The sequence below is a fragment of the Melanerpes formicivorus genome, unplaced genomic scaffold (genome assembly GCF_026170545.1).
Source record: "Melanerpes formicivorus ecotype bairdi unplaced genomic scaffold, bMelFor1.0.p_v2 SCAF_3, whole genome shotgun sequence".
Taxonomy (NCBI): Eukaryota; Metazoa; Chordata; class Aves; order Piciformes; family Picidae; genus Melanerpes; species Melanerpes formicivorus.
In genome coordinates, this window is record NW_027142355.1 from 41863396 (window position 1) to 41880043 (window position 16648).

The 16648-nt window shown below is 48.8% G+C and overlaps 1 protein-coding gene across 3 annotated transcripts in view; it reads left to right on the forward strand.

Annotated features, from left to right (window-relative positions):
- Window positions 1-3437: 3437 nt before the first annotated feature.
- SULT4A1 (sulfotransferase family 4A member 1) overlaps window positions 3438-16648 on the forward strand; it is a 35124-nt gene continuing 21913 nt past the window's right edge. For all 3 annotated transcript variants that reach the window (XR_010992812.1, XR_010992813.1, XM_068170749.1), the window contains exon 1: window positions 3438-3629. Coding sequence is in view for 1 of the 3 variants with exons in the window: in XM_068170749.1 (XP_068026850.1) it covers window positions 3461-3629 (169 nt within the window). In the remaining 2 variants the exon portion in view is untranslated. The remainder of the gene's footprint in view (window positions 3630-16648) is intronic.

Below are 16648 nucleotides of genomic sequence, written 5' to 3' on the forward strand. Positions count from 1 at the left end.
AAGTTTTACACAGAGAGAGTGATTGCCCATTGGAATGGGCTGCCTGGGGAGGTGGTGGAGTCACCATCACTGGAGGTGTTCAGGAGGAGACTTGATGGGGTGCTTGGTGCCATGGGTTAGTTGATGAGGTGGTGTTGGATGATAGGTTGGACACGATGATCTTGAAGGTCTCTTCCAACCTGGTCTATTCTATTCTATTCCGGGACACTGAACAACTGGCTCTTACAAGTAGCAGTCATGAACACTTCAAAGAGTTATCCAAAGCCTTGCTTTCTGACTGTATTGATCGGTGTCACATCAAAGAAATCATGATTTGCATCAATCTTCTCTCCTAGAAAGATCATGAATCTTGTGCCTGGGTAGTGAGAGGCAAGAGATTTATCTGCCTTATGAGGTGGATTATGGCACTTAAACTGTTTGGACAGGTGGAAATTAAAGCAGAGGGAGACTGAATTAGTTAAGGCTACATAGAAATCCTAGGTGGAAAGGGATCAGATTCTTTACTACCTTGCCTATGAGGCCAGAGCACTCATGCCTTGTTACAGGTTCAAAACAAAACAAAACAACCAAAACCCACCACCAACAAAAGATGGTGAATGCCAATTAACAGTTTGATCATCTACCACATTCAGGAGGAGGATTAATTGCTGTGTTATGATCACATGCTCAAACCTTACAGAGCTATGGCTTGCATTTGGGTTGAGTTGGAAAAAGCCATTCCTGAAGGTTCATGTGTCACTGAACAAATGCAAAGGGCTAACAGGCAGCAGTGTTTGATAAACACCAACCCACTGCACAGCTGCTTTCCAAGTTAATACAATATCACATTCTGTTAGCAACATAGCACCATATCAGCTTCATGTAATACTTATGGCAGCATTTACAGATTGCCTGTCCAAAACTAAACTGCAGCTGGCACCTCAACATGTGCAAACAGTTGAACATGCTCCTCCAGCCTTGATACAGGTTGCTGTTACAGTGGCTTGATAAAAAGGCAGACAAAACATTGTCAGGTTTATCTTGGTTTCTTTTTCATCAAATAGATTTTGAAAGCTGCAACTCCATTTTCTTTCTCCATCTCAAGAAAAGGACATTTGTTACTGTATCTTCAGCTAATAAGTAAGCACATCTGACAGCAAAGAGAAGGAGCTACCCTCCGACTCTTCAAAGGTATGTGAATGCTGTTTGTAGTGACAGATCACAGAAACACAGACGTACCAAGCCAGCACAGGAACAGTCTTGTTCCATAGTTAAATACTCCTTCCACAGATCTCAAAGTGATAACATTTCCCTAAGGTTTGCACCTCTTTCTATTTCTAAGACCTTACAATTTTTCCCAGGATTCTTCTTAACCTTACCCGGAAGGGAGTCCGGTGATTTCTACGGCGTTGCTCTGTTTACATCCTTGTTTCTTCCTGCTGCTTCATGGGGACACTAATTTGCCACTTATGGAATGGGATAAACCAGGTTGGAAGAGACCTTCAAGATCATCACGTCCAACCCATCAACCAATCCAACACCACCTAATCAACTAACCCATGGCACCAAGCACCCCATCAAGTCTCCTCCTGAACACCTCCAGTGATGGTGACTCCACCACCTCCCCAGGCAGCCCATTCCAATGGGCAATCACTCTCTCTGTGTAGAACTTCCTCCTGACCTCCAGCCTAACCTCCCCTGGCGCAGCCTGAGACTGTCACTAAGTAGCTATGGCTGGGATCAGTTACATTGGAGAATGGCCTAAGTATTCTAGAAAAGGCTGGGACCAGGTCCAGAGAGAGATACTGTTAAAAATTTTCTTTTAAACAGGAAAAAAATAATCTGCAGAAAATCACTTTCTAGGCTGCAGGTTCTGATTCCTTCCACAATGCTTCTCTACTGCCAGAGGAAATTAAACTTTCCAATGTGATTCACCTAATGCTGCCTATTTCACTTCTAGTTAGCTTTACAAACAAACCAAAGGATCATTCTCAGGTCATTTGCTTATATCCTTGGGTGGCTGAATGATGGTATAGCAGCCTCACTGTTTTTGTTGTAGACAGCCTGTTTGTGAATGAGGAGCTGCCTCCCAGTGCAGGGCACTGGCTGCAGCCTTTTCTTTACAGGAAATTCCCAAACAAACAGTTTTCAGGCATTTTGTCATTCAGCTGTCTTTGAACTCCCAGTGAAGCTGATGTGTCTCAGATATGCCAGACCTGAGTAAGCACGGGGCATGGAGCAAACTCTCTATGCTTTAATATCCACATAGAATAGAATAGACCAGACCAGGTTGGAAGAGACCTTCAAGATCATCGTGTCCAACCTATCAACCAATCCAACACCACCTAAACAACTAACCCATGGCACCAAGCACCCCATCAAGTCTCCTCCTGAACACCTCCAGTGATGGTGACTCCACCACCTCCCCAGGCAGCCCATCCCAATGGGCAATCACTCTCTCTGTGTAAAACTTCTTCCTAACCTCCAGCCTAAACCTCCCCTGGTGCAGCCTGAGACTGTGTCCTCTTGTTCTGGTGCTGGTTGCCTGGGAGAAGAGACCAACCTCTGCCTGGCTACAACCTCCCTTCAGGTAGTTGTAGAGAGCAATAAGGTCACCCCTGAGCCTCCTCTTCTCCAGGCTAAGCAGCCCCAGCTCCCTCAGCCTCTCCTCACAGGGCTGTGCTCCAAACCCCTCACCAACTTTGTTGCCCTTCTCTGGACACCTCCCAGCAAGTCAACCTCCTTCCTAACCTGAGGGGCCCAGAACTGGACACAGGACTCGAGGAACGATGCATGAGGAGGCTTCAGTGCTAAGGATGCCAAGACTGTTTGTTAATGACAGGCAATAAGATGAGGTGAAATTGCTGAGCTGGCACAAAGTGCCCCAGCCCATCAACATTTGAAGACGTTTTCCAACATTGCTCCCTTTTGCGCTCTTCACTGACTCCTGGTTTTGTTTGTATTATTTCAAGCTGCGCATTGCAATGTCTCTGTTTGTAAATGTACCTCTCTATCCCATCAGGCTGAACCCTGAGTGCTGCGGGGAGCAAAGCAGCTGTGGCGCCGAGAGGAGAGTCTGTGCCCCTTACTCACTCCGTTAATCCTGCGGTCGCCTCCATGCACTGTGCCGGGGCTCAGTGAAGGGCCGGGGCCAGGCAGCTGCCCTTTCCTGCAGCCTCTTCCCTCCCCCAGGCTCCCACTCTGCCCTCCTCAGTCTGTGCCGCGGCTCTGCAGCAGCACCGCGCAGCCTTGCGGGCTGAGGTGGAAGCGGGGCCGGCAGGTGCCTGCCTCCGGCGCCGCGCCCCCAGCCCGCCGGTCCCGGGCGCCAGCGCCGCGCATGACATCAGCGCGCGAGCCCCGCGCTCCCGCCTCCGCCGTGCGTCGGGGCGTGCCGGGGGCCGGGGCTCGCGCGCTCGCCAGCCCTCGCGCCTGCCGGAGCGTCCGCTCCACCGCCCCCCCCCCCGCCCCGGCGGCCGGCAGCATGGCGGAGAGCGAAGCCGAGACCCCCAGCACGCCCGGGGAGTTCGAGAGCAAGTACTTCGAGTACAATGGGGTGCGGCTGCCGCCCTTCTGCCGGGGAAAGATGGAGGAGATCGCCAATTTCCCGGTGAGGGACAGCGACGTCTGGATTGTCACCTACCCCAAATCAGGTAGGCGGGCGGAGCCCCCCTCCCCCGCCCAGGCCGGGGCTGCCCCTGCGGGGGGTGGCGGGAGCGGCTCCTCTCCGCAGCCCGCAGGCTGTGGGCTCTGGGAGGGGCGGGCGGCGTCCCCCCGTCCGCCCCGGGCCCTCGGGCGGTGCGCAGCGGCGGCGATGCCCCCGGGAGGCCCGGGCGAGGCCTGCGCCCTGCCGCCACCCGCCTCCGCGGCCGGGGGCTGCGCTTCCCAGCGGCGCCCCCCGAGGACCTTTGGGGTTGAGGGCACCGTCCGCCCGGGCCCAGGCACCGGAGGGGCTTACCCGCCCGGGGCGTACCCACCGGGGGTAGGTAGAAACCGGCGCCAGGCGCCGCCGCTGCAGCTCCTCGCCTCGGTGAGCCTGGGGCTTGCTGACAACTTCTGGGGGGTAAAGGTGCTGCTCCTCCGGGCAAGGCAGATGTCGCTCAGCGTTACGTGTGGAGAAGCAGGAACACAGATAGCCTATGTGTGGCTTTCTGGTGTGACCTGCAGGTTTGCTGTCTGCTCCGTAGCCCTCGGGTTTGTGCGCCCGAGCCATCCACCCAGAGCGTCCTGGGAGAGCGTGTGCTCCAAGTACATCATCATCACCACACTGTCTTATTGCCAGAAATAGCTCTCGCTAGCAGTAGAAGTGTGAATTTCTCCAGGAAATGCATCCTTTGGCTGTTTTACACTGCTGGGGTGTCTGTGTTTAGAATGATAGAATCCTTTGGGTTAGAAAAGACCTTTAAGATCGTCGAGTCCAACCATTCTCTAGCTGCCAAGCCTGACGCTAAACCTTGTCCTTCAGCACCACATCTCTGTATCTTTCAAACACCTCTCGGGGTGGGGATCCAGCCACCTCCCTGGGGAGCCTAGTCCAGGGTTTGGGAACCCTTTCAGTCAATAATTTTCTAATGCTAGCCTGCCTAAACCTCCCCTGCTGCAACTTGAGGCCGTTTGCTCTTGTCCCATCACCCATCACTGGGGAGAAAAGACCGACACTACCTTGCTCCAACCTCTTTTCTGGTAGTTAGAGTGAGAGGGTCTCTCCCTCACCCTTCACCAAACTGAATGACCCTAGTTCCCTCAGCTGCTCCTTATAGGACCTGTTCTGCAGAAAACAGAGCATTTCTTGATGCCTTCTCCTCTCCATTTCCAAGCAAAAGTGTTTAACCAGATGGGGATATAGTGCAGCCTGCAAAGAGGCAGACAACGTGGTAGCTTTGCAACCCACCTGATAAAACCAGATGGGCTCTTCCTCATTAAGTGCATCCTTGAGTGACTATGTTCATGACAATAGGATGATCTCTTTCTAGCCAATTCAAAGTCCACTGGCGGCAGCAGACGTTAGCTCTGTAAAGACCCTCGTAAAATGATGCTTGAGTAGAGTAGGTTGCTGACTTCCTTCACTGTGTACTGTCTGAGTGGCTGTTTCTTGGTGTGCCTCTTCAAATGTGTACCAGAGCAGCATCTCTGTTGTTGTCATTTCTCAAGCTGTTTCAAATCCCTCTCTTAACATCTTAGTTTTTTAATATTTCATCAGTAGTGATGCTGTGAAAACTGGCTTGAGCTTGATAGAGGCAGGCATCAGATAAGGAAGGGGCAGTATGTAGATAGATGGCCTTTAAAATGCTGGGGTTGGGAGCAGCTGCACCTTTATTGCTCTTTCAAACTGCCTTTAGGTTTCCAGCGTGCAGCAAGAGCACTATTAAATGTTTTTCAGTTTCTAATATCTCAGGTTTGCTAATGTGAGTTTACAGTGTTCTTGTGTTCATATAGCAGCACACCTTCGTATGGGCAGATGGTTGGATATCCTCAGCTAACCCCAGGTTCCAGCAGCCAAGCACAGTTACAGCTAATGTGTCGTTAGACGATGGCTTGGTTTTGATGGCTGTAGAGCTGGCCGTGGAAAGGCAGCTCGTATAGGAACATCACATTAAGCCTCTTGGCACCCTAGTGGAGGCCAGCGATAGAGAGCTGTCTGCTTGCAAAGGTTAGTGCTTGCTACAAGAATATTTACTAACATTCACTGGGAAAGAAGGAAAAGGAAGATTGATAACTGGGATGCCAACACTGAAGGTACAGCATTGTGGAGGAGCAGCTTTGGGATCAAATTGGGTGTCATAGTGTTTTACTTGGCCAGGAAGGAGAATGCTTATGTCTTGAGGAATCTCATGTCCTTGTGTGGGAATGGGCTCTAGAACTCAGTGAGAGTGTCTGCAAGCTCCACCTCGAGGTAGCATAAAATGTGAGTCCCTTGGAACTTGTTTTGCTAGCTGATCCTATACAGCTTAGAGCCTGGTGCCTTATTTAGGGCTTCTGAATTCGTTATCTGGTCTGCTGACTGGGGACAGGCAACGTCCAGCTGGAGACCACTGACAAGTGGCATCCCTCTGGGGCCGCTACTGGGACCAGTGCTGTTTAACCTCTTTGTCAGCAGTATGGGCAGTGGAACTCAATGTACCCTCAGCAGGTTTGCAGATCACACCAGACTGTGCGGTCCAGTTGACATGCTGGAGGAAAGGGATGCTATCCAGAGGGACTTGGTCAGGTGTGAGAGGCGGGCCCAAGCCAACTTCATGAAGTTCAGCAAGGCCAAATGCAAGGTGCTGTTGCCTGGTCAGGGCTATTCCAAGCACAAGTACATGCTTGGGTGAGGAGTGTCTTGAGAGCAGTCTGAGGGAAAAGGCCTTGGGGGTGCCAGTTGATGAAAGACTCAACATGAGCCAGTAATGTACTCTTGCAGCCTGTGTCTTGGGCTTTATCAAAAGAAGTGTGACCAGCAGGATGAGGGAGCTGCTTCTCTCCCTCTGCTCTGCTCTTGTGAGACCTCACCTGGACCACTGCATCCAGTTCTGGTGCCTCCAGCATAAGAGGGACATTGAACTGCTGAAGTGGGTCCAGAGGAGAGCCACAAGGATGAGGGCTGGAGCACCATCCCTATGGGGATAGGCTCTAAGAGCTGGGGCTGTTCAGCCTGCAGAAGAGAGATCATCTGGGGAGGCCATACAGCAGCCTTCCAGTACCTGAAGGGTGCCTCCAAGAAAGACAGGAAGGGCCTTTCTACAAGGGCTTGTATTGATTGCATGAGAAGGAATGGATTGAAGCTTGAGGAGGGCAGATTAAGATTGGATATTAGGAAGAAATTCTTTACAGTGAGGGTGGTGAGACACTGGGTGAAGTTGCCCGGGGGGAGGTCATGTATGCCCTCTCCCTGAAGGTGTTCAAGGTCAGGTTGAATGAGTTCTTGAGCAACCTGGTCTAGTGGAAAGTGTCCCTGCCAGGTGGGTTGCAACTAGATACCTTTAAGGTCCCTTCCAACCCAACCCATTCTATGAATCTGTGAACCCCAGGCTCCTCTGCACTAACAACGTGTCACCTTCCTGTCTCACTCTCCTTGACAAAGTTGTTGCTGTTTACTGGAGCAAAGCAGTATTTTCAAGCAGTATTTTCATTGCTGTAGTCAAAAAGAGATTTGCAGAACAGATTTCATGCATGATATGTAATTATTTGGGGGGAAATACTTTGGCTTGTCTTGTTAGTCTTTAAGACATGCAGACCTCCCAAGTGACACGTCACACACTTACCCCAGCTCTCTTGGATTTTCCCTTTCCATGCTAGGTGGTCAGAATTCCCTCCTGGGACTGCATTGCACTTTACTAGCAGAGAGTATGGACTACAAAGGCCCTGCTTAAAGAGACAAACCAGGAATAAATGTTGCTTGTCCTCCTGTTTGAAATTCTTTCATCTTTCCTTAGGCACAACCTTTGAATTGAATGAACTGACAGAAGGGGCTCCTTTGGAAAAGCTTTCTTAACTTAGGAGAATTCAATGGATCATTTATAGCATTGTGCATCCCAAAGCAAAACTGTGCATCAGTGTGGCTGCTGCAGAAAATACTCTGAAAGTATATGGAATAAAGACCTTCTGGAGTCAGTCCAGAGAAGGGCAATGAAGCTGCTGAAGGGTCTGCAGAACAGGGCTGGGAAGGGGCAGCTGAGGGAGCTGGGGGTGTTCAGTGTGGAGAGGAGGAGGCTGAGGGAGACCTCATTGCTTTCTACAGCTCCCTGAAGGGAGGTTGGAGCCAGCTGGGGGTTGGTCTGGCCAGGCTGATCTAGTGTGGGGTGTCCCTGCCCGTGGCAGGGGGGTTGGAACTGGATGATCCTTGTGGTCCCTTCCAACCCTGACTGATGCTATGATTCTACTATGATCTGGACCACTTGTCTGGTTTTCATTATTAAATTACATTTGAGCAAAATGTTGAGACTGTTTTTGAGGGCAGAACCACTCAGTAGCATCAGATGGGTCCAGTGGGGAACTCCTTTGTTGTTCTTTGTTGTTTTGTTCAGTGCTTCACCAGCTCTCCCTCTGCTCAAACTGCAAAGTACATAACAGTTCTGTCTGCTAGGTGTGCAAGAGGCCAGAGCTCCTGGCTCTGACTGAGCCCTGTGCTCCCATCTAACAGCAGAAAGCTCCATCAGCAGCTATTGACCATATGCTGATGGGTCTGGCAAAGAAAGTATACAAGTGCTTTGTTAGGGTCAGGGCTGCTTCAGTAAAGTGGTATGTATGCCATTTTGAAGACTCTGTGAGGCTAGATGCTACAGCTCTAAACCTGTGAAATGGAGATAGTTCTTGGATGTAGTTACAGACAGTAGTGAATTGGGAGTGACCCAGGGACAAGCTGGTCCAGTAATGGTAGAAAATGTAATGTAGCAGTGGCCTTACTGGGACTAATGTAATAAGCCTAATGGAAAATGACTCTGCTTTAATGTGATTTCCACTGATGGATACCTGAATAATGTGACTCCTTATAGCTTTAATTATTCTTAACACCTGCATCTAATCAATGGTAACAGCCTTTGGGAGCTGCTGGACTAGGGGAAGCTTGTGGCAGGAATCCAGAGACTCATTTAGACATGTCATATGTGAGTGTGCATCTGTGCTGCACAATTGAAAGCCAGGTGTGGCAGTGCTCTTGAAATGAAGTTTCATCTTCCATGTAACTTTGTCGTGTAGAACAGCCAGGCTGGGATTGACAGGAGCTGCCAGTGTAAGGTGGAATACCTTCTGTATGGCATTAAATAGTGGGAGCTTAGGCAACAGATTGCTTTGCAGATAAGATAGAGATGCAGTCTTCACAGGAAACCTGTGCCTCTGCCACAGCTCTTCTTGAAGCCTCTCATGGCCTGTGGCCTTTTTGTACCCTAGCTGAAAATTAGAATTCTTCTGCAGGGACTTAAACTACAGAATGAGTGAACAGGCAGATTCCTGCACGGTGTTCCCTCAGTCACCATGGCAAGAACTAGGGTAGGTGTCTTTAAGGTCAGTGAGTTCAGCAGGATTAAATCAGGCCCTAAAGTGTAGTACTGAGTCCAGGCCCACTTCATGCTTTCCTGTGTCCTGTGGTGCTAACCCCTGGCTGTACATCCTCTGCCCCTTTGCTTTACTCATAGGTGGTGTGCAATAGCTCTCTTAATGTCACCTTTTATGCCTTCTGAATGAATGTGCATTTTGCATGCAGGGGTCAAAGCCCACAGAGAAATGCCCTTTGCAAGGCTGCTCATTTGAGGAAGTGAGTTATTCCCAGGGTGAGGGTTTTGCCAAACCATTTTCTGAAGTTCTCTGTGTGTGGAAAATGTCAGTTGTTGGGCAAGTACCAACCAGTCCAGCCAGTTCATCAGAACTCATGCATTTAGTGCTGGACAGCAAGGTCAGAAGAGCAAGTGCTGGATCTGGCCTGTGCACCCCAAGCTGTGTGGTGCAGCAGACAGGCTGGAGGGAAGGGAGGCCATCCAGAGGGACCTGGACAGGCTGGAGAGGTGGGCACAAGCCAACCTCAGGAGGTTCAACAAGACCAAGGGCAGGGTCCTGCATCTGGGTTGAGGCAATCCCAGACACAAATCCAGGCTGGGCAGGGACTGGCTGGAAAGCAGCCCTGAGGAGAGAGACTTGGGGGTGCTGGGGGAGGAGAAGCTCACCGGGAGCTCTCAGTGTGCACTTGCAGCCCAGAAAGCCAACCAGAGCCTGGGCTGCAGCAGGAGAAGTGTGGCCAGCAGGGCAAGGGAGGTGATTCTCCCCCTCTGCTCAGCTCTGCTGAGACCCCACCTGGAGTACTGTGTCCAGTTCTGGAGCCCCTATTACAAGAGGGATGTGGAGGTGCTGGAAGGTGTCCAGAGAAGGGCCACAAGGATGAGCAGAGGGCTGGAGCTGCTCTCCTGTGAGGACAGACTGAAGGAGTTGGGGCTGTTCAGTCTGGAGAAGAGAAGGCTCTGAGGAGACCTCATTGTGGCCTTCCAGTATCTGAAGGGGGCTACAGGAAGGCTGGGGAGGGACTGCTCAGGATCTCAGGGAGTGATAGGACTAGGGGGAATGGAATGAAGCTGGAGGTGGGGAGATTCAGGCTGGAGGTGAGGAGGAAGTTCTTCCCCATGAGAGTGGTGAAGCCCTGGAATGGGTTGTCCAGGGAGGTGGTTGGGGCCCTGTCCCTGGAGGTGTTTAAGCCCAGGCTGGCTGAGGCTCTGGCCAGGCTGATGTAGTGTGGGGTGTCCCTGCCCATGGCAGGGGGGTTGGAACTAGCTGATCCTTGTGGTCCCTTCCAACCCTGACTGATACTATGATACTACTATTTACCTGCCTGGAGGTGTTCTGTGGGTGTTTATAGATGGCATTTTGAATCCCCATTGCAGCCCTGGATGTTTATAACTATACATTAGCCTGCAGTTAATGTGATGGCTTTGGCTTAGTGAAGTGCCAACCCCAAATTTGCACATTACCTCAAGGACAGCTTTCCTGTGTGTGCAACCAGTGAGTTCTCCTCTTTCAGATTCTTTAATCCTTACCTCTGGTGTCATATGAAAGTAGCCACAGAAAGTTAAATTGAGTTGTCTGTGATTTTATTTACTTAAGAGATTCTGTCTTTACAGGATGTGCTCACGTTCCTCATTGCATCTGTTGCTAGAGTGCACTGCACACACTGTGGGTTCCTGTCTTTTCCTATGCTGCATGCTGCTCCCACTGCATGCATCCCACTGTTTTACCCTCCATTCAGGCCCTGGTAATCCTTCAGTGTCAGGGACACTGTGCTGCAGGGCTTTCTTCTGCAACGGGGAAGCAGTTGTTTGATGCATTGGCCATTAAAGCAGTGACAATCACAGCCACTGGCCTGGCAGCCAGATATAGAGGGTGTAATGTAAATCCCACTTCTCTTGTTTGGTTCTCCACTAAAATTCATAGCTTTCTGCTTGTCAACATCCAGAATATTCTTTGATCAGGCCCGGCACTCACAAGTTATTACACCTAAGGCAAAGGGAGGCTTGAACCACTGGGGATGTAGACACACAGGTTTTCTTTGGCATTGAAACTGATCTCTTGTTTGGTCACCTTCACCTGCCAATCCATCTTAGCTGTCTGTGGCACCCTGTTATAAAAACATTTGGCAAAATGTCTTGATTTAAGAGGTATACCACCATGGAACTGACCTGGATGACTGGGCTTTGTGTGAAATCTTGCTTTGTTTATGTTGTGCAGTCCTACCCTTCATAGGTTCCTCAGACTGTAGAAACCTCTTGTCAGAGGGGTTGTGTTTCCCAGGAAGATTGGTTGCTGCTTGTTTAAGGATTATTGTATTGCACAGTAATACTCTTTATTATTCAATATAAAGACAATTACTGCTTGACTGAGATTACATAGCTGCACATGACCTATGCTTCAGGGGGGTCTTCCTGTCTGTAGACATCTAACCCATCAGCTAACGTGTCTGCAGTTACCTGCCCTAGCAATCAGGAGGTAGGTGAGAGGTCTGCACAGAAGCATGGCCATTTAATGTTATGTCAGTGTATCTCTGTGCCTGTGTCCTCTTGTTACCTGCCTGTAAGCATACTCCAGCTATGGCTTGGTAAGCTGTGCTTTTTAAGTCCTCTTTAGTACCTTGCTAATGCGTGCTAGGCTTGCTGTCTAACTAGCTAACGTGTGCTAATAGGCTCTGAAGGATGTGACAGACTGCCAGGCCCAAGCACAATGAATCCAGCTCTTACCACTCAGATCCACACAGGTCCAGCACTACTGACAGTCAGTCCTGATTTGCACAGTCACAAGTGAGGGCAGAATCAGACTGAAAGATTGCTGAAGGATGAGCCTAGGCTGTGGGAGTTTCCCGGCTGGGAGCTGTCAGACAGTGACGTGAGGCAGCTGCGGTGAGCTGCAGAGGTCTGGTGATGGCCTCCCTGTGCACACCAGCCTGCACGGGATGTTTGTGTAGGTGACTTGCCCTCATTTCCTATGTGTCATATGGAACTCCTCCCAGGAGTTCTGTTATTACTTTGTAACCTCAGTTTTGCAGTTGCACAAGAGCTGGGTTCTGCTGTCACCCATTTACAGTCCTGTTCTCTTTGCAGGATTTTCGTGCCTTGAGCTTAATACATTTTTGTTTAAAGAATGAACATGAGATTCCTAGCCCCAAGGCATGCCTTGAGAAATCATGAAGTTGGTTTGAAACATCTAGTGATTTGGGGTTTTTTTTTGCACAAAATACATTTCAGCTTCTTCTTTGATACCTAGCTTTTGGGGCAGTGTTAGGCACACTCAGAAGCACATCTCTGTGACATAGGAAAACTATGATGATAGGTTGGACGCGGTGATCTTGAAGGTCTCTCCCAACCTGGTCTATTCTATTCTATTCTATGTTGCAGTTTCATGAATGTGGCTAAGCAAGTCAGGAAATATCCTTACAACCAGAACATGGTATTAGCATTTTCTCCTTCCCAGTAACTGGGTTTGTCCTACATAATTTGTAAGGCTGTAATGCAATGTGAATGTGCACCTGTTCTCATACCAGCTGGCCAGAAAGAACAGACATCTCGCACAAAGAGAGCAGCAAACTGCTTTGGGTGATGGAAATAGGTTTTGTGAGTTGTCCTTTCGCAAACTGACCTTTAGGGCCCATAATTGAATCTGATTTCATGCTCCTGGTGATTGGAGTCATGTTCCTTCCACTGATTACAGGAGTAAATACTCTGCTTAAACTCACTCCACTGAGGACCACTTAGGTGCAGAAAGCAGCACCTGTAGCCAAGTGGGTTTGGGATTTGGGGCCACTGGGTTCCTCTGCTTTGAAAGTCTTTGTGAATGGGGTCTAGATTTTGTTTTGTTTATGTATGGCTCAAAATACCTTCTGGTATTGACTCAAATATTGCTGGGCAGAGAGGTGATAGATAAAAACATGGAATACTAGGTAACTGAAGACAATGTTAAGTTTGCCACTGATGCATTTGAATTGATTTTGGTGCCAGCAGAATTGAATAGGTCCTTATGTGCTTCAACCAGGAGATAAAGCTGGAGAAGAAAAATGTGCTGTTCAGGAAAACTTGGTTTTGTTATCCTCCTAATACTGTTTCTTTCATGAGCCTTTTATCAAACCAGTGAAGAGATGTTCCTAGAGACAGAGCAAAGGCTTGCAGAGAGGAAGGAATCTCCCTCTCCCTGATAGGTTTTGCTGGGTCTTTTGCAAACGAGCAGAATTGCTGTCCTGCTCTGAAGCAGTGCAAAACTCAAGCAGCATGCTTTTGGAAAGCAGGCTGGGGGGTGGGGGCAAAGGAAATTTTGCCCTGTGTAAAATCTCTCCTCTGGACATGTGAAATCACTGTTGACTGGTCTAGATGATAAAGACCTCAAAGACTGCAGAATTAGAACATAATGTAAATGAGCCAAACCCAGCAGCCATCCTCATTTCATAGTGAAAGTAGTAATGAAAGGGAACAAAATGCCTGAACATTGGACTGAATTAGATTAAGCATGCATCATTTTTCATTCTTATTATGCAATGTTTGACTAAATGAATACTTTTATCATCTTGGGTACATTAGGGATTCACACCCTGTACTGAGGGGAAGAAACTACCCCCTGTGTTGTTCCACCAGTGCTGCTTTGTCAGTGCTGCAAAGTTTGGTACACTGTGATAGGACTTTCTGGCTAGAGATTCTGTGACCTTGGGTATGTCAGATTATCTTTTTGTCTGCATTTTCCACTGGAGAGATGTGGATGTATTTCTTCCCTAGCAGATTTATTCATGTGTAAGGACAAGCAACTCTCTTGGACAAAGGATATCACCTACTATCTACATTCTTATGGAGAAACTCAGGAATTATGGCTCTGAAATGGAATGAAGCATCTAGGTATGAAAGCAGAGCACAGAACAATGCAAGTATGTAGGAATGTGTTTTTCATGCTAGTGGGAGGGAACAGTGAACATGTACCACCCAGCATCTCATCACTTCAGCCTTATTCAGAGGTTCTGTAACACCCTGAAGAACCCAAGAAGGTGAGGCACCAGACTCTTATAAGAGAAAGCCCCTTTGTGTCAGATGTTAATGTTGTAGTGTATTGCAGATTCAGAGGCAAGAGAAGTGTTTTTCTCTGTGTGCAGACAAGACAGCATGGCAGAGGAAATGGTCCATTACTGTCATATCTTAGCCAGATTGGGCTGCTAGGCTTAGGAAAGCCACTGGGAGGTGAGTGAAGGTGTACTGAGGGAGGAAGTGTATTATGGGGCTGAAAGTATGTAGTAGAAGCTCAGCTAGTTGAGTGTGAGGCCCAGATTGAGATGGTAGAGGGTAAAAACTACATGCTACAGGCATTGCTAAAATTGGATTACTCCATGCATACATAGCTGGAGTGCACAATGATCAATGTCAGTGCTTCTGTTGAATCACCAGTGCTTGCTTTCAGAAACAGTCTGTGCTCTTCAAGGAATTTAAACCAGGTTGGAAGAGACCTTCAAGATCATTGCGTCCAACCTATCATCCAACACCACCTAATCAACTAACCCATGGCACCAAGCACCCTGTCAAGTCTCCTCCTGAACACCTCCAGTGATGGTGACTCCACCACCTCCCCAGGCAGCCCATTCCAATGGGCAATCACTCTCTCTGTGTAAAACTTCCTCCTGACCTCCAGCCTGAACCTCCCCTGGCGCAGCCTGAGACTGTGTCCTCTTGTTCTGGTGCTGGCTGCCTGGGAGAAGAGACCAAGCAGCCAGCGCCAGAACAAGAGGACACAGTCTCAGGCTAATGGACTAATGGAGTCCTTGAGAGTGACTTTATGAAAAACAATGACTTGTCATTACAGCCAAGTTCTTTCCTGCATTGTTCTTCCTGGTACAGCGTTGTGTCACCTGTGGGGAGTTAGACACAGTGGGAGAAGTTTCTGTTGGCGCTTAAGTGAGGTCCTGCTGGGGTAATGGATGATGCAATTTAGGTATGTTTTTCATATAGGCTTTAAAAGACTGGGAAAATAGGACTACCAGAAGAAACAGGAGAGCTGGATACCACTGAGGTAAGGTTGGGGTAAGGGTGTGTACCTTCTTATGTCTGTGTGCTTCAGAGAGGAGGAGAGATGGGAAATCCATCAGTCCACCTTTTGCTCATCCCGGGGAGCAGGTACCGTTCTCAGTTTATATGGCCAAAGCTTGCCAGGCAGTTTTAGGATGTTTGAGATAGAATCTGCCCTGTAGCATATATTAGCCAATAAAAGTTCTCTTCTCCCCTGAATTACTGTCTTGTTGGCCAAGCCTTTGTTATGACTGCATGATTCTACATGCTCACGCTATTGTCATGAAAGGCGTGGTGCCTTGGAATTGAGTCATGAGGATGCCCATCAAAGGGATGAGCCTGGGAACAGAGGTAACAGCTGAATGGACTGGGCTGACTTTAGGCCTGGTGAACCCTGAATAAGCGTGGGAAAGGTGAAAAGGGATGTCATCCTGCCAGCTGCTAGGGGAGCACGCAGGCTTGCCTGTTATTTCCACATTTCTGACACCTTATACTATACATTTCAAACTTTGTAGCTGGAGAGATGGGTGTTGTGCTGTCTTATACCATGGGAGCAGGTTTGATCAGAGAGCAGAAACTGAAAGAAATCATCTAAGGGTAGATGTCCCCTTCCAAAAGTATCTGCGCTAGTGCAGCCTGTTAGTGTGCTTAACCTGCTGCTTGGTGGTTCTCTTCAAGTACCACCTGCAGGGTGGTTTGTGTGGATGCATTCTGGTGTGTCCCAGGCAAAATTTGCTAGGTGAATTGATGCCAAAAATAGGCCCTTTAGCTAACTCATCTGGTGAAATGAATTGGAGTAGCTTCACACAAACTGTTTCAGTGCTGATGACTTCTGATGCAGGCAGGCGTGCTGAACATCTGTAATCACTGACACATTTTACCAGCCCAGATGAAGCTTAAAGAGAAGAGTAAAACCCTTCTCCCTTGGAATATCTGATACCAAGAAATACCAGTTACCAACCCATATCAACTGTCAGTCTTACAGTGCCTATAGCAACATCTGGGACACCTAGATAGGGTGAAACCCTTGTTGTGGAGACAAGCATGACAACACAAATCATGGCTCACAAATCAGAAGGCAAATAAAGCCAAACTCGTGGCTTGGTTTTAATCCAGAGATTTTGACCAACTCCCAGTTCTTAGAGCTGTTAATTCACTACTTAGTCTTTGCTGCAGTGCATGAAAGGATGTTGTGGCTTACTGAGAGGGACAGGGAAGAAAGACTGTCTTCAACAAGAGCCCTTGCTTTGGGGAAGTCTGTGTGCTAGGACAAATGGGGATAGGCACAGCTTAGATGCAATGGTTAAGGAGTATGTGAACCTTCAGGTATTTTTCTTCTGGTTTTATAGGTTCAGAAGTAGGCAACGTAGACAATGCAGATACCTGCTCCACCATGGCTGTGCTAGTAAACTAGTATGCTAGACAGGCTGTCATCTACGCTGTTTCCTTGCTGCCATCTTCCCTGACAGTTTTGCTCTCTCCGAGGCAGTGCTGCTCCTCAGCATGGAGTGGGAGATAGCTGGGAGCCAGAGACTGTTCCCAGAAAGCTCTTACCAGCCTGCCTTGTTTTGGAAAATTGACCTCTGTGGATTTGAGGTTGGCTGTCCCAGAGGACAGGCCCTGGTGTGTTTTATGTACTGGTGTTGCTCCAGCTCAGGAGCGTCAGTAGGCCTTCGCCACCAAGGTGC